This window comes from Leuciscus leuciscus (assembly GCF_965113295.1).
Source record: "Leuciscus leuciscus genome assembly, chromosome: 3".
Lineage (NCBI taxonomy): Eukaryota > Metazoa > Chordata > Actinopteri > Cypriniformes > Leuciscidae > Leuciscus > Leuciscus leuciscus.
In genome coordinates, this window is record NC_138727.1 from 56,184,084 (window position 1) to 56,202,847 (window position 18,764).

Consider the following 18,764-nt stretch of genomic DNA (forward strand, 5'->3'; position numbering starts at 1 on the left):
TAGTTATATTGTATACACATTCTCATATCCATATATTTTGTTTTATTGTCACGAGTAATAATCTCAGGGTTTACTGGGTTTTAATAATAATAATAATAATTCATTACATTTATATAGCGCTTTTCTCAGCACTCAAAGCGCTTTACATAGAAGGGGGATCTCCTCAACCACCACCAATGTGCAGCATCCACCTGGATGATGTGACGGCAGCCATATTGCGCCAGAACGCCCACCACACACCAGCTTACTGGTGGAGAGGAGACAGTGATGAAGCCAATCAGTATGGGGATGATTAGGAGGCCATGATGGACAGAGGCCACTGGGCAAATTTGGCCAGGATGCCGGGGTTACACCCCTACTCTTTCGAAAGACATCCTGGGATTTTTAATGACCACAGAGAGTCAGGGCCTCGGTTTAACGTCTCATCCGAAGGACGGTGCTCTTTAACAGTATAGTGTCCCCGTCACTATACTGGGGCATTAGGACCCACACAGACCACAGGGTGAGCACCCCCTGCTGGCCTCACTAACACCTCTTCCAGCAGCAACCTGGTTTTTCTCAGGAGGTCTCCCATCCAGGTACTAACCAGGCGCAGCCCTGCTTAGCTTCAGTGGGCAACCAGTCTTGGGCTACAGGGTGACATGGCTGCTGGGCTGCATCCTGCTTTTACACGATTCTTTTTGTAGTGTGGTATTGGTGGTGGTGTACTAAAATAAACATTGTCACGTGTGTAGCTTTCTTCTTCTCACCGCTGATTCCTGATGGTTTAGAGGACAATTACTCGAGTCGCCCCCTATCGTTTCACAGAATAGTACAACGGCGAGCGCGTCAAGTATAAACGCCTCGTCCGTTTGCGGAGGTGCACGCGCAGTCTGCGGAGACTCGCACTGCGGAGCCAGGCGAAAGTATAACAAAGGCTTCAGTCATTTGCGTTTGAATAGCGCGCGCTCTCCGTGGGCGGGGCAGATTAAAACGTAATGAGCTGAGATGAGAACGACTGACATCTCTCTCTTTTCATAAAGATTACATAAACAGAGAATATTTTTTTTTAAATAAAAATTACTTCATTTAAAAGAAGAGAATTCAAGCTTCATGCCTGTGTGTCTGTATGCCTGTTTGACTGAGTATTCGCTGAGTTATGGTTCATTTTCGGACGCGTTTCAGAATGGACTTCACTGACAGAGAGGAGGCAGAACTCGCATCATGTTTATTTTTCTTTATTTGGCGAAAAGCACAACACTTTGTTTTTATTGTGAGTATACACAAAAATAATACACACTTAACAGGATCGATTGATGTATAACACAAGCATATAAGATAAAAAGTAAAGAAAAATTTTTTGCACTGATAAGGAAAAAAACAAGCCTATCACGCCGGCGCGATAGCCGACCTCAGGGGGTTAATTCCCAACAGTTTGCTTGTCATTGTTACTACTTTTCTTAGTGATTTCTTCTGAGCATCTGAAGCATTTCCATACCAGCAACTCAAACAGAATGTCATAACGCTTTCAATAAAGGCCCCATAAAACATCACAAGTACTCTGCTATGGACAGTAAAAGATAGTAATTTAAGAAATACAACCTCTGTTGTGTCTTCTTACTTACATAATCAGTCCACACATCCCATTTGAGTTTATGATCCAAAACTATGTCAAAGTATTTATAATTTGTTACTAATTGAATTTGTTCCCCTTTAATGCAGGATATAACCCATCCTGCACTCTCACTCTAAAATCAATAACCATACCCGTAGTTTTGGAGGCATTTAAGAGGAGATTTGATTTCTCACACCAGTTTAAAAAGAAGTCCAAAACAGGCCCATGCTCTTCCTCCCCATCACATAGAAGGCTCACTAAAGCAGTATCATCTGCATAATTGAAAATAAATCTATTTTTCAAAGAACTAGAACAGGAATTAGTATATAAAATAAATAATAATGGAGAAAAGACATCCTTGACGTGATTTTATCTGAAAGAGACCCTCCTAACTTAACATGTGAGATCCTAAAGCTAAGGACATCAATCACTCATGTAAGCAACCTACAGTCTAATAAAAATTATTTTGCCAGGGTTTCTGCTAACGTACTTGGGGAAATACAGTTAAAAGCTGATGAGAAATCCACAAATACCAACTGACCATGCTTGACTCGCACACATACTTCAACATTCAGCATGAAAACACAACAAGCTATACTAAGTCAAGAGTAAATCTAAAGTAAATTATCAAGTACTCTCAGTTATTTTTTAGATACTAGAACTCTTGTGTAAGTGAACTATACTAACTAAGCATTTATCAGTACAAAATACTATTCCTCTTTCACTTTACTCAGTTTTTAAGACAATCATTTTGCATGCTTTTTTTTAGATTTAACAGTGTAATAATTAATTATGTGATTAAAATAAAATGTATTCCATAAGATAATAGAAGTAAAAGCATGACAGGAATGGATGAAACCTATTTCTCACAAACACATTTTTTTTCCTATCTGACCATGGGTAATCATGCCAGTTGTTCAGGCTGGTGAATTTAGGACCCAGAACAATACAGTCCTCATCTGTACATCTGTACAATACAGGTCCTCCACCACAATTTCAAAACACGGTCTGAAACAGTATGACGTACTAAAGTCTCGTTTGTTGAAATCACTTTACAGGTTAATACGAGCTCCAAAGCACCAATATGAAACAATGGGCTGAAATTGGTCTGTTTATTTTTTTTTATCATTTATAAGGTTCTTCATTACAGCAAAACCTTACAGTGGAAAACGAGTTTATTGATTTATCATTACACTGACTTGAATCTATTGACTAGTCGTGAGGACATTTTCTTCTTCATTGGTGATATGGGATTAGACCAGAGGATCTCCCGCTTATGGTCAGATTCTCATATTCAGAAGAGTCTGACTGGTGAACATCAGGTCTGGGATGGACAGTCTATGGGAAAAACACATTTATTATTTATTACCCGAGTTTTGAATGAACAAACTCTTTTGCACTTGTAGTTTTTGATATTTCATTTACTGTGAGCGTGTCGTAGAGGTCAGATGATCTGGACTTGAGGTCAAGAGCTGCATATGAGCCTGTACTGGGATCATCGTCCTATAGGGAAAAAGACAGAAATATATTATATACACTGTATATATATCATTTATTCTGTAGTTCTTTGATCAGCTCACCTCACACTTGTGTATTGCAGATTGTCTGTTCATTATTTTTCTCGTACTGTCAAAAAAAGGAAACATAATTCATATATAGATAAAAACGACATATCCTTCTGCATTTGTTTTTAAGTAAATTATACTTATACTCTTTATTATTTAATTTACATTATAAATAGTATGATGATGATGAAGATGATGATGATGAATAATCCTCCAGATGCCGCTGTGATCATAATCACATTCCCACCAGCAACATGATGATCTGAAAGAGGAAGATCATCATGATTAACTCTCCAAACTGATGAATGATGTGAAGATACAGGAGTGTGTTAATAAAAGCTTCACCTGTGACAGTTACAGCGTCTGATCTCTGAGATCCATGTTGATTGTGAGCCTGACAGTAGAAGCGTCCACTCTGTAGTGCACTGAAACTCTGTCCAGATCCAACAGCTGAGGTTTCATTCTCCTTAAACCAGCTGAAGTTCAGAGCAGGAGGGTTTGAGTCACTGATGCAGTTCAGAGTCACTGAATCTCCCTCCACTATTACACCAGATCCACTTATCAACACTGAGACGCTCCTGGGTGGATCTAAAACAGGACAAAAATCTAATCTTTAAATCATCTCATTTAAACACAATCTCTGTTTTTTTTTTTTTAAACTAATGAATCTGCACTCACACGTGACATTGAGCTGAACAGCAGGAGAGATGTGAGTGTGTCCGTCTACAGCACAGCTATATCTGCCTGAATCCTCTCTTCTGACTGACTGCAGCAGGAGTTCATTGTTTCTGTCTCTTCTCTCAGTTAATGGCTGTGAGTTTCTGTACCAGATGAATGTTGCTCTGTCAGTCAGAGCGCAGCTGCTTTTACATCTCAGATTGACTGAATCTCCCTCTGTCACTCTCTCAGGAGACTCCACCTGAAGATCTGAACACAACACACACATTATATCTAGTGCTGCTGTCATACACTGATTATTATTCAACATAGTGCACAGAAGAAGAGATAAACCTCACCAAAGTCACCTGTGACAGTAAGATTCACTCCTGATTTACCAATCCATTTTTCTTTATCAGTGATGAATCTGAAATAGTACATGTGTTCATCCTTCAGTGTCACATGACTCAGTCTGACGGTGCAGTTCTGCTGTTTATCTCCCAGATACTGAAGCCTCTGCCTGTATTCAGGGTCCTCAGACAGATCTGGAAACTCTTCATCTTTCATTTTATCTTTTGTTTTGCTCCAGAACACTTTCATGATCTGATATCCAGTAGGGTATGTATAAGTGCATCTCATTATCACTGTTGAGTCCTTTAGTGCACAGATGTGTGAAGGACTGTAACTCACACCCCAATCAGCACTAGAAACCCCTGAAACACAGAATTCATACTGATGAAAATGTTGTTTTATCAATTCCAATGGATCACAAAAACTTTAGACTACTTGTACATAGTGACTCATTACAGGGAATATTATAAGTAAATCTTCTCAGAATCTTTTGAGTGATAAATGATCTAAGTGTGAATTTCTTTATCAGTTTTGATGGAGGATGTTGCAGAAATAAACAGAAGTGAAACCAGAGCAAATAAATCAGTCATGAACAACATGCTCTAAAATAATCAAAAACATGACAATTAAGTCTAAGAAAATGTCTATTTGCTGACAAAGTCATTTGACACACAAACCTCTTCCTCAAGGGAGCCAAATCCTGTTCCTGGAGATCTAAATTCCTGCAAAGTTCAGATCCAACCCTGATCACACACATCTGTCTACAACGATCACATGCTTCTGCAGATCTTCATTAGCTGGTTCAGTTGTGTTTGATCAGGGTTGAAGCTGAACTTTGCAGGAAGGTAGATTGCCAGGAACAGGATTGGCCACTCCTATCATATCTCCACAATGTCTTCTGAGAAAATGAACCAAAAAATCAGTTTGTCCAATCAAATGCTCCGATGAGTGAGAAAGTCCCTCCCCTAAACCACCGGACAATGACTAGCAAGTAGCAAATTAGCAATTCATCTCTAAGACTGTGATATAACTAAAAACTACTGGATATTTATAAAATATACAAGCCCATTGACATGCCTCACCCAAACTTGATGCTTCAAAAGGAAATACATCAACATACCACAGAAAACTTCATTAAACACTCATTATGTGGTCTTTGAAAAAAAAAGAAGAAAAAAAAAAAAGTAATGTAACATTAACTCACCGTGAATCATGAGCAGAAATATCAGAGGAAGAGGAGCCATTCTGACCGACATCAGCATAACATATATCTATAATACAGCATTAAACATCACTTATATGCTCATAAACAGTGTATGTTCATCACCCTAAACAGCTCTTAGTGTTAGTAAGATCTTTGCACATCTGAAGATTATTAATGCACAACATCAATTTGTGTAAATGAACTGATCATTAGATGAACAGAAAATATTCCTCATGTCAGGAATCATGTGTTATATGAGCTTCATCTATAGAAATAATCATCAGTTTTCATTTAAATATGAGTGTGTTTGTCTTACCGTGTTGTTGCTCACCAGATCAACAGCAACCGAATGACTGTACTGTACTAACACAAGCACTTTTAGCTTTACAGTGAAGGACTTTAAAGTGTGAGAAGTGTCAGTGGTTAACACTGTTTTTTACACACAGCTGCAGGATGCAGGGATGACGTATTTTTGTAGGCATTTTAGCACTTCCGGGTGCATCGTCCTGAAATCAATGGGTTTTTGGTTAAATGCTTGATAAAAGGTCTGTGGTGAACACAAGCTCACGATATTTTCATGGTTTTTTTTCTATGAAATGAAATACACATGCAATACACATGCAATACCCTCTTGTTATTTTTTTACAATCTTTTACGTGTCTTGAAAAGAGTGATTGCTAACATGGTTAAACGGGAGCACAGAGGTAGTCTGGGGCATTAAACTGTCACGGTTCAGGGTGCATCATGGGCTTCCCCTGTTGTCTGTGTTTGTCCTGACATGTTCTGCTGCTCATGACCGGGGCAATCAGCACTGACTTAGCAGTGCGGTGTGCAAATCACAAGCTGAGATTTGCTGATTGCCGCGATCAACACCCATCACTTATATTCTCTGCTGTGTCTGAAGCTCTGAGACTGGCGAGAGCATCTTCCAAATCTGCAGTACTCATCCTGCTGGATATGTCTGCTGCTTTTGACACAGTTAAACACCAGATCCTCATGTCAACCCTCATGAAGATTGGCATCTCAGGAACTGCACTCCAGTGGTTCAAGTCATACCTCTTCAGGGTATCTTGGAGGGGTGAGATGTCAAAGTCACAACATCTAGCTACTGGGGTGCCTCAGGGCTCAGTGCTTGGACCACTTCTCCTCTCCATCTACATGTCATCACTAGGATCTGTCATTCAGAAACATGGCTTTTCCTATCACTGTTATGCAGATGGCACACAACTCTACCTGACAGACATTTCTTGCTGGATGAAGGACCATCACCTTCAACTCAACCTTGCTAAGACAAAAACTGCTTGTGGTCTCAGCCAACCCAACACTCCATCACAACTTCTCTATACAGCTAGGTTCGGACTGAGTTCCCACGGGACTTCAGCGCGAGACTACAGCTAGCCGTCTAAAACACTATTTAGGTGAGTTTAAACAATGGCTAAGTTGCTAAACGCATCTTGTTGTCATGTAAGGGCCCTGTTCATGTTGGACAGACATTTTAATTGCATTTTGTGTCTGTTAAGAGGCACAAAGACACTCTTTAGGTTTATGCCCCAATAACTGCCGTTTTAGCTGAATGGGAGCTCTGGGCATTAACTGTAACAGCTCCGCGTTGCAAGCACCGATCCAGTTCGTTTTTTTTTCTATAGACACTACTCACAAAGGTAAAACGATCAAGATTAACTTAAAAATTCACCGGAGTTCTCCTTTAATGAACCGTTATGTTTGTATTAACTTAGAATGGGTCATTTATATCTACATAACCACGGCCACCCCTTTCTATGAAGGTCGACATATTGTGACGTCATGTTTCTACCGTAGCTGACAGCGAACAAACAGCGCTACAGAGCACGTTTCGTCACTAACTCGATTGACAAACAGCAGAAAAAGACGCAGCAGCAGAGTTTCGTGAAAATGAATGTGACTGACCACAGTTATTCTATCGGACAAGAGCCGAAGGAGGGTAAATCTGACTCGAAGAAGAGAAAATATGACGAATCAAGAAAAAGAAGGGAGAAAAAGAAGCAAAAATCATTTACCTCTCCCTCTTCTAGTTACCTCAGGTACATAGGCAGGTTGTCCCTGATCTGCACGTGGAAAAAACCATGCTGTCTGAACAACGCCACAGACATCGTGACGTTAGCTATTTACCCTTACCAAGCTGCTTTGATGCTCTTATCCATAATTAGCTCTTATCTTTTACTAACTAGCATGGAAAAAAAGCTATGCTAAACTCATTGAATTAAAGACAAACACAATGATGAACAAGTAAAAATAACAATCGCAATAACATGTGGTTTAACTGAACAATTCAGTAAATATAATTTAATATAATATAAAGAAACCTCATGGCTTGACTTGATACTCTCTGCAGACTCCGACGACATCTTTTTATCATAAGTCGGCCACCATAGCTTCTCATTCGAGTTTGAAAAGACAGGGAGCGGGTGTCAGTGAATGGCTGTTTGCAATTCGCAAAGATCACCACTAGATGCCGCTAAAAATCACACACTGCACCTTTAAGTAAGAGTGTGTTTGTCTTACTACCGTGTTGTAGCTCATCAGATCAATAGCAACCAAATGACTGCTTGCTATAACAGTATTTTTAGACTGATGGACTTTGTGTGGTTAACACCTTTTTTTTTTTTTTTTTTTTTTTACACACAGTGGCATACATCTCTCTGTCTTTCATTTCCCCTTAAAAGAACAACATCACTGAGATGAAACTCTCTAAAGTAAAATAATTTTCTTTTCAAGTTTATATCGTTTTTTTTATAGTAGGCTATGTATTTTTCTGTTCACCCTCATCATTGTCACCATTATGTTCTGTTTAGTTCATGGACTTGTAGTTTGCATTTCTTCAGTTCCTGTTTTCCTTGTGTTATCCGTTACTATGGTCACCGCCATTATGAGTTCATCTAGATCAGCTGAGTACCCTTCATTATCTCGTTTGTGCTTGTACCGTTCCTTCACACCTCGTCCGATCACCATTATATTTAGTTGTGTTTGCCATTGCCTGTCTGAGGTATTGAGATTAAGGATTCATTACTTTGAATATAGCCTACATTGACAAAACATACTATATTTAACATATTAGCAAAAATTGGCAAACAAAAGCTTATTTGAGGTGGCAGATATTTTACAGTAAAAATGTGTAATCTATCCAAAACTAATCAACGAAATGTTGTCTTTCATTTGTCTGTAACATAGGTCTTTCGTTTTTATTATAAGGAATATAAATGTTAATTTGCAGTTTAATACGTTGCTTATACAAATACATTTTATTTCAACATATTTCAGTCGATTTTTACTCAGTATAGCAAAATAGTTTGCTAAAAGCGGATCATTCATTCACACACAGAAATGCAATTCAAATTTAAACCGTCTTTTTGCGAGTTGTGGTAAACAGCGCATCTCTGACGTTCATTCATTCACACAGAAACGCGATTTACTTGAGAATGAAAAAAAACCGTACTACAGTATTCCATCCGTTGCTCCTCGAAATACCAGCACTTCTGAGGTACATTTTCCATTATTATTATTCCTCACAGCGCTGCGAGACAGTGTAAACAAGTACAATGATCTGAATAAACTTGACGTGTTTTCTCGAACTGATATGTGGGCGTTCACAGTTTGTATGGGATCGTCTCAAGCCTGGTTTATACTCGACGCGTCCGCACGAGCGCGCGGAAAAAATGACGTCATCGCGGTGTGGGCGGTAGCGCGCGTTGGGTGCGCAAGAGCCCATTTCGCCTGGCGGTGTGCACGGCAGATTTTGTAACAACGCGCGCGGCGTCGCATCCGAAGATAAACGACTTCGAGCCGAATCTGGCCGAGCTCGAACTTCTCACCACACCGGCACCCAGTTTGCACGTCTAAATTAGTTGCTTACATTTAAAAAATGAGCATTCAATAGCATAAAAAGTATTTTTAATGAACATAAAGGTCCATGTTTAATAAAAATGTTCACGAAAACTTAATGAAATGTTTAGTGAAATTAGAAAATATGTTAGAGATTGTTAATTTAGTTATATTGTATACACATTCTCATATCCATATATTTTGTTTTATTGTCTCGAGTAATAATCTCAGGGTTTACTGGGTTTTACACGATTCTTTTTGTAGTGTGGTATTGGTGGTGGTGTACTAAAATAAACATTGTCACGTGTGTAGCTTTCTTCTTCTCACCGCTGATTCCTGATGGTTTAGAGGACAATTACTCGAGTCGCCCCCTATCGTTTCACAGAATAGTACAACGGCGAGCGCGTCAAGTATAAACGCCTCGTCCGTTTGCGGAGGTGCGCGCGCAGTCTGCGGTGACTCGCACTGCGGAGCCAGGCGAAAGTATAACAAAGGCTTCAGTCATTTGCGTTTGAATAGCGCGCGCTCTCCATGGGCGGGGCCGATTAAAACGTAATGAGCTGAGATGAGAACGACTGACATCTCTCTCTTTTCATAAAGATTACATAAACAGAGAATATTTTTTTTAAAATAAAAATTACTTCATTTAAAAGAAGAGAATTCAAGCTTCATGCCTGTGTGTCTGTATGCCTGTTTGACTGAGTATTCGCTGAGTTATGGTTCATTTTCGGACGCGTTTCAGAATGGACTTCACTGACAGAGAGGAGGCAGAACTCGCATCATGTTTATTTTTCTTTATTTGGCGAAAAGCACAACACTTTGTTTTTATTGTGAGTATACACAAAAATAATACACACTTAACAGGATCGATTGATGTATAACACAAGCATATAAGATAAAAAGTTTAAAAAAAAATTTTGCACTGATAAGGAAAAAAACAAGCCTATCACGCCGGCGCGATAGCCGACCTCAGGGGGTTAATTCCCAACAGTTTGCTTGTCATTGTTACTACTTTTCTTAGTGATTTCTTCTGAGCATCTGAAGCATTTCCATACCAGCAACTCAAACAGAATGTCATAACGCTTTCAATAAAGGCCCCATAAAACATCACAAGTACTCTGCTATGGACAGTAAAAGATAGTAATTTAAGAAATACAACCTCTGTTGTGTCTTCTTACTTACATAATCAGTCCACACATCCCATTTGAGTTTATGATCCAAAACTATGTCAAAGTATTTATAATTTGTTACTAATTGGATTTGTTCCCCTTTAATGCAGGATATAACCCATCCTGCACTCTCACTCTAAAATCAATAACCATACCCGTAGTTTTGGAGGCATTTAAGAGGAGATTTGATTTCTCACACCAGTTTAAAAAGAAGTCCAAAACAGGCCCATGCTCTTCCTCCCCATCGCATAGAAGGCTCACTAAAGCAGTATCATCTGCATAATTGAAAATAAATCTATTTTTCAAAGAACTAGAACAGGAATTAGTATATAAAATAAATAATAATGGAGATAAGACATCCTTGAGGTGATTTTATCTGAAAGAGACTCTCCTAACTTAACATGTGAGATCCTAAAGCTAAGGACATCAATCACTCATGTAAGCAACCTACAGTCTAATGAAAATTATTTTGCCAGGGTTTCTGCTAACGTACTTGGGGAAATACAGTTAAAAGCTGATGAGAAATCCACAAATACCAATTGACCATGCTTGACTCACACACATACTTCAACATTCAGCATGAAAACACAACAAGCTATACTAAGTCAAGAGTAAATCTAAAGTAAATTATCAAGTACTCTCAGTTCTATTTTAGATACTAGAACTCTTGTGTAAGTGAACGATACTAACTAAGCATTTATCAGTACAAAATACTATTCCTCTTTCACTTTACTCAGTTTTTAAGACAATCATTTTGCATGCTTTTTTTTAGATTTAACAGTGTAATAATTAATTATGTGATTAAAATAAAATGTATTCCATAAGATAATAGAAGTAAAAGCATGACAGGAATGGATGAAACCTATTTCTCACAAACACATTGTTTTCTATCTGAGCATGGGTAATCATGCCAGTTGTTCAGGCTGGTGAATTTAGGATCCAGAACAATACAGTCCTCATTTCCACCATGGCTATTCGGCTCACCTTTGAACCAAAACCTGAATAAAATGTGTCAGATTTTCCATTATTCAGAACCACAAATGTTCAATCAATCTGGAGGTATGGTCTTAATTTTAAAATAACAATAAAAAAGACTAAAACAAATAAATATGTGATTTTCTGTGTGTTGTATGACTTACCCTTGTTTCAGTGGTGAATTATCCACCCATTTCATGGTCCCCTCAGTCTCAGAGTCTGACAAACCAATCCACACACTCTCCTTGATGAATGAAGATATGTGCTTCTGTGTGTGAATAAAAACAGCAGTAAGTGTGATTCCTCTCATTACCTAACACAGGGGTTCCCAAACTTTTCCCTGACAAGGCCTCCCAAATACCACTAGCTTCTGGCCAAGGCCCCCCTTTTATGTGTTATTGAACCCATCGGCAAATGTAGAAATAAATAATTAAAACATCTAGGTGAACATCAGATTATGTGATGGTGTTTGATACCAGCCAATCAGAAAGATTATAGAGTTGCACCGATTACACTTTTTCTAGGCCGATTCCGATTTATCACTGAGTTTGACCTGCCGATACAGATTTTAGCCGATTCTGATTTCATTTTTTCGAACCACTTTATAGCACACACAAATATTTATTTTCTATATATTTTTTTTTATAAAACACCATATACTTTTACCCAAACTGATTAATAAAAACAAGTTTAAATAGGTACATTTTCTATAAATATTATTGAGTCTTCATTTTATTTTCTGACATTCCAGTTCTTGTTAAAACACACTATACATGCAAATGATGTGCATTTTTATGGGGCGCCGTTTGGAAAGCGGCTCACGCTGAAAATAACAGCAACATTTTGTCACATTTAGCTTCAAACAATGTTTAAAAAACTGGTATGGATTTTTGACGGTCACTTTTTAGCACATTTACAACAATATTTGTCAACTTAGAGATATTTTAAATAGTTAATGCCACACTATGCAGCTTTCCGTTTTTGTCAAACAGCGACCCCTAGAGTCGCTGTGGAATACTTGTATTTAACATTACTGTCGAAAATACCACTCGCACAGAGCCGTCTCTGCACTCACGGCCTGATCCCTCCCCCCTGTATACCGGCACCTGTTCAGTCGGATGGAAGCTGTAATGAGTGGAAATAAGGTGTGGCCCCTTTAAGAGCTGCGCGCTCCCTGTTGAACTGTCGGCAGTCTGTATTGTATGTGCACCTCGAACACCCCATGTATGCGGGTTATTTCAGTTTGATGCTCATTCTTATCCTACTTTTGTTTATCAAGTAAAGATGTGGATGGTAGAACGGGTGACAGACAGTTACACGAGTTTGATTGGGGAATAAAGTGCAAGTTGTGAGATGCCAGTCGCCTCCGTGAGTCTGTCTGGCCTCTGTAATTCATCTGTGAGCTATCCCTATTTCTCCTCCTGACACAACGCATTACAAAGCGTCGGACATCGAACAGGCACAGATAACCTCTGAAGATGTCTACTAGTCCATCAACAAGAACGATATTTATTCGAGTCTGACTAAATAACGTAAACTAATTCGTTACATCGCAAGACTTGATATCACGCGATACTTCCTGACGCTGAGCCCGGCGGCCTCAAAAGGGTGGTTTTTCGGCTCACAGGCGCTCGGGGGGTGCGAGACGACCACCATTCAACCCGAAAAAAGGCATATAACTATTCCAATGACTCCGAAGCTGTTCGGTTAAGGTAAAAAAGTTACTTAGTTCACCTTTAAATCTAAATATTACACAGCAAAATCCCCAGTGTTAAATTAACACTCCTCAGTGTACATATGTGTCCACACTACAGGGTGTTAAAATTAACACTGAAGCAGTGTTGAAGTTAATGAGATAATTAAGTGATTAATTAAGTGATGATTGGCCATTAGTGGTGACACCTTATGTTAATAAGCAGAATCATTGACGGAAAGAGAAAAAACAATAACAGAAAAAAGAGAAACACAAGAACTACAACTGACTTCGAGTCATTACACATTGTGGCATTTATTATTACCAGTTTGACTTTATTTCTGTCATACATCGACAAAAGTTCTTGAGATTCAACAGAAGTTTAGACGGTAATGTTTTATGGAAAGTCACCATTATGGCGGTCAGTGTCTGCTTTAGTTGGGCTCTTGACTCTTTGTTTTGTTAATATTAGTTTTTCTTTGACTGTTCCAACATTGTGTTTATAAAGCACATTTGTTACTGCAAGAGAAAACATGACCTGCTCACAATATGTTTTGATGATAATGACATTATCAACATGTAGAGACCTGATTCACTGATGTCATTCAGAGTCTAAAACTTTGACTATAAGCTTGATGTCTTGTTTAGTATTGGTGATTGTAGCTCTGAGATTCTACAGTTTGAGATCCAACAGCAATATGAAACATTTTGAAAATACTTTGAGCAAAGAAGTTACTGTGTTTAAACACACAGACATCAAGAATCAGCATATGAATCTCAACAATGGTGACAATAAACAAACTAGTGACAAACAGATCAACTCTGAACATCACAAAACAAGCTACTAAAGTCAGAACAAAACAATAGCAAAATAAAAGCAAACAGAAAAAACAATGAAAATTACAGGACAATTCAGCTGCATAATTTATTCATGCTGCAATGCATGATGTGAGCCATTGATGCGTTCTGATTGGTGGCTCCCATCATGCACTGCAACATTAAGCATTTGTTTGATTGTCACCATTGTTGAGATTCATATGTAGATTCTTGATTTCTGTGTGTGCTTTTAGATCATTAAAACATGACTACTGAAGTGAAAAATTAATAAAACATTTGGACAATCAGTTTATGATGATGGGTGCCATCATTGAATCAGGTCACTAGTAATGTCATCATCAAAACATAACCGGGGCTGCATTTTCAAAAGCATCTTAAGCCTAACTTGATCGCAGACCAACTGCAACAAATGGTCAGGGGTCGGCAACCCAAAATGTTTAAAGAGCCATATTGGACAAAAAAATCAAAAAAAATCTGTCTGGAGCCGCAAAAAATTAAAAGCCTTATATAAGCCTTATAATGAAGGCAACACATGCTGTAAGTGTCTATATTAGCTTTATTAGCCCCCTAGTATCATAATGATAAGTAGGCTAGAAATACATTATGAGCATTCATGATTAAATGTTTATTTTCCCTGCAGCGCATCCTGGAGAGAATGACGCACCACGTGACTCTGCTGTACGATGGTGCTTTAAGTTTATCTTCCATTATAATTTTAATGTATTACGTTTTATTTATTTGTGTATTATTTTTACAACGTTGAAAAACTTTAACCCTTTCACACGTAAGTTTAAAATATTCTGACTGACCCCCCAGCGTGAGTTTTTCAAGGCGACCGTTATTTAGAATGTGTCACTTTATGGCTTCCAAGGTGACTCGTCATTGCGTGTCACGTGACACACCGCAGCAACAACAGAGCTGAATGAATGATGATCTGCTTTTATGTCATTTTTCCTTTTTTTTATTCAAAATATTCACAAATTTGTTAGAAATGGCATGAAATATCTGATATTCCGATTGTGAAATATATGCAAGTGGAAGTGTTTTGTTGTTTAAACACATTTATAACGATCGCGTTAGTTCAGCTGTATTCGCGATGGGCGCCGCCATCTTAGTTTGTGCCGCAGACGCAGTTCAGAGAATCGGATCTGTTGGATTTACAACACGTGAATTCATCCACTTCTCCCGAAATACATCAAAGTAAGTGGCTGGTGAACTGGGAGAAGAATAGAGTAAACTTTAAAGTTACTTACACAATGTGTATCTGATATGAATAAAACGTGTCTAATTATAATGGAAAGGATTATTGCCTCTTCCTTTAACATCAGTGTGTATTTTACAAACTCTAAATGTATTGTTTTTTTTAGTACTTATATGTCTGAAACCTAAAATAAACATTATGTGGTTGAAAACACTGAAAAGTTGTGATATATGACAGCTCTGAGCGCGCCTGTCTCTGGCTCAGCAACAGCCAACGCGCGAGAGCACATTTGAATTTAGCAGTTGATCACGTCATGCACTGACCGTTCTGATCACACCGGTGTGATCGTACGTGGGAAAGGGTTAAGAATGTTTGTCATGTTTTTCCTCCTACAGAAATTATATTAAAACAAATGTTTTTTTTTCATTTTCATATTTTTGAAAAAGCTCCAGGGAGCCACTAGGGCGGCGCTTAAGAGCCGCATGCGGCTCTAGAGCCGCGGGTTGCCAACCCCCGGTCCATACGATCAAATTAGGCTTGTTGCGATGATTTCAGGAAACACAGCCAAAGTCATAGTTTCTCTTGCCACAACAAATGTGCTTTATAAACACAGAGTTGGAGCAGCCAGAGAAATACTAATGTTAAAAAGTAAAGGGTCAAGACCCCAACTAAAGCAAACATTGATCACCATAATGGTGACTTGAAACGAAACATTCCATAAAACATTACCATCTAAACGTCTGTTAAATCTAAATAAGACTGTGTGTAGATGTATGACAGAAATAAAGTCAAACTGGTAAAATAATAAGTGCAATAATGGCTCGAAGTCAGTAGTTCTTGTGTTTCTCTTTTTTCTGACTTTCCGTCAATGATTCTGCTTATTAACATCAGGTGTCACCACTAATGGCCAATCATCACTTAATTAATCACTTAATTATCTCATTAACTTCAACACTGCTTCAGTGTTAATTTGAACACTCTGTAGTGTGGACACATATGTACACTGAGGAGTGTTAATTTAACACTGGGGATTTTGCTGTGTAAATGTTACACCTAAATGTTAAATGTTATACTACATGGCCGTTGAATGCTTTAATCTGATTGGTTGACGAACGTTCTAAGGTGTGCATTATTTTCAGGGAAACGCACGGCTAAAGTAGTTCCAGGCAGGTCTTGACCGCATTACAGTTCCATATCACTTTGCGTAGTCAACTGTAATAACGGAAAATAGGATACAATTCATAACAAGAAATAGCATTTCGCCCCATGCGCTTGATCTGCAATTTTCAATGTCTAGCTTCACAATCAATAGAAACATGCAGTTTAATTTGAATAAATAAACTATAAAGTCCTATCTATAATCAATAGAAAATTAAACTGAATATAGGCTAAATAAATGGATAGTCCTGCAGCACGGATTTTTATTGCAGATAATTTAACAAATAAATAATTATTGATAGGCCTACTTGTTAGAAGGGTTTTGGGTTTCATTTATTTGGCTAATCTACTGTCATCTGTCATTAGAAAAAAAAAGAATGAACGAATTAATTAAAACGAATTGAATTAATAAATAAATAATAATATTGACGCACATGCTTTTCTGTCTCATTATTGCAACATCTTTCTCTAATAACTGCATTAATAACTGCATAAAGCCGGGAACACACTTTAAGGCCGGTTATGAATGTAATTTGATACTTATGACTGATCATGTCCAAACGCGTGTTCAGCGCGTTCAGTCTGTGTTCAAAGTCGGTGTTTAAAATCTGCTGCAGTCGATGAAAACAGTCAGAGAATGTGTCAGCGAGTCGTGTGTCCCAGCATTAGTCTGCTATCAGCGGCTCAAACCTCAAACCTGAAATGACGTTTTGGAATTAGCAACGGAGGCATGGGATTAGATGCGTAAGAAATTAGTCCTACATACAAGGCAAGGCAAGGCAAGGCAAGGCAAGGCAAGGCAAGGCAAGGCAAGTTTATTTATATAGCACATTTCATACACAATGGCAATTCAAAGTGCTTTACATAGAAGAAATTAAAATAATGAAAAGAAATAAGAATAATTAAAACAGTTTAGAAAAATAAAATAAAATACAGTACTTTTAAAAAATAAAAAAAGAATATTTATTATAGATCTTTCTTTCAAAGGATTCCCTTAAGACTTAAATCTTTCAACCTTCTTTTAACCTTCAATCTTCTTACGACTTCCATCTATCAACTTTCCTTTAACTTTCTTTCTTTTCTCCCTCATTTACTCACACGTTCTTTTCACTTTCTTTAGCACTTTAGCACTGCGTTCACATTCTTTCTCAGACGAAAACTTTAATATCGTCATTTAAATACTGTTCTACTTTCAAACCCACATTAATCACTTTCACATTATCACCTTCTGAGTGGGCATTTACAGTTTCGGGCTAAATGCCCTGCTGACATAGGAGAAATTAAAATAATTAAAAGAAATAAGAATAATTAAAACAGTTTAGAAAAATAGAGTAAAATACAGTACAGTACAAACAGTCGGACGAACAGCGGCACAGTGCTCATTCAGTAAATGCACAGCTAAACAGAAGTGTTTTGAGTCTGGATTTGAATGTGACCACTGTAGGAGCACATCTGATCTCTTCTGGAAGCTGGTTCCAGCTGTGGCTGGCATAATAGCTAAAAGCAGACTCACCATGCTTAGAGTGAACCCTTGGTATTTCTAGCTGATATGATCCTAATGATCTGAGTGATCTGTTGGGTTTATATTCAGTGAGCATATCTGCAATGTATTGAGGTCCTAGGCCATTGAATGATTTATATACCAGTAATAATACTTTGAAATCAATCCTAAATCTAACTGGGAGCCAGTGTAAAGACCTGAGGACTGGTGTGATATGTTCATATTTTCTGGTTCTGCTCAGAATCCTAGCGGCAGCGTTCTGTATGAGCTGCAACTGTCGTATGGTCTTTTTGGGAAGGCCAGTGAGGAGTCCATTACAATAATCCACCCTGCTGGTGATGAAAGCATGCACAAGTTTCTCTAAGTCTTGTCTGGAAACAAAGCATCTAATTCTTGCAATATTTTTCAGATGATAGTATGCTGATTTAGTTATTGCTTTGACATGACTACTGAAACTAAGGTCTGACTCTAGTGTCACACCAAGATTCCTGACTTGATGTTTAGTTGTTTTACCCCTAGAGTGAAGGTATGTGTTCACTTTGAGAACTTCATCTTTGTTTCCAAACGCAATAACTTCAGTTTTGTCTTTGTTTAATTGAAGAAAGTTTTGACACATCCAACTGTTGACTTCGTCAATGCATCGGCACAGGGAGTCAATGGGGCTGTAATCGTTAGGCGATAGGGCTAAGTACAGCTGTGTGTCGTCTGCATAGCTGTGGTAAGCAATTTGGTTATTTCTCATTATTTGGCTCATTGGGAGCATATACAGGTTGAACAGGAGTGGCGCAAGGATTGAGCCTTGAGGGACTCCGCATGTCATGGATGTCCACTCAGACTTATGGTCTCCTATACTCACATAATAACCTCTCCCATCTAAGTATGACCTGAACCATTTTAGGACTATCCCAGAAAGCCCCACCCAGTTTTCCAGCCTGTCAAGAAGTATGTTGTGATCGACAGTGTCAAATGCAGCACTGAGGTCGAGTAGTACCAGCACTGAT

General features: G+C 38.3%; 2 protein-coding genes across 2 annotated transcripts in view; both read right to left on the reverse strand.

Annotated features, from left to right (window-relative positions):
* Positions 1 to 2,816: 2,816 nt before the first annotated feature.
* Positions 2,817 to 4,383, reverse strand: LOC309495536 (B-cell receptor CD22-like; the record flags this gene model as incomplete). Its single annotated transcript, XM_082165318.1, has 7 exons — positions 2,817 to 2,932; positions 3,020 to 3,097; positions 3,175 to 3,220; positions 3,325 to 3,421; positions 3,505 to 3,747; positions 3,838 to 4,086; positions 4,185 to 4,383. 7 exons carry the CDS (start codon positions 4,381 to 4,383, stop codon positions 2,831 to 2,833), a joined length of 1,014 nt encoding a protein of 337 aa, XP_082021444.1. The 3' UTR covers positions 2,817 to 2,830.
* A 5,397-nt stretch (positions 4,384 to 9,780) lies between these two features.
* The window catches only part of LOC309495537 (uncharacterized protein), a gene marked incomplete at its 5' end in the record, with an annotated part of 180,691 nt that continues 171,707 nt past the window's right edge, over positions 9,781 to 18,764 (reverse strand). The window contains 2 exons of the mRNA XM_082165319.1: positions 9,781 to 11,396; positions 11,538 to 11,641. Coding sequence (XP_082021445.1) covers positions 11,261 to 11,396; positions 11,538 to 11,641 — 240 coding nt within the window. The 3' untranslated portion in view covers positions 9,781 to 11,260. The remainder of the gene's footprint in view (positions 11,397 to 11,537; positions 11,642 to 18,764) is intronic.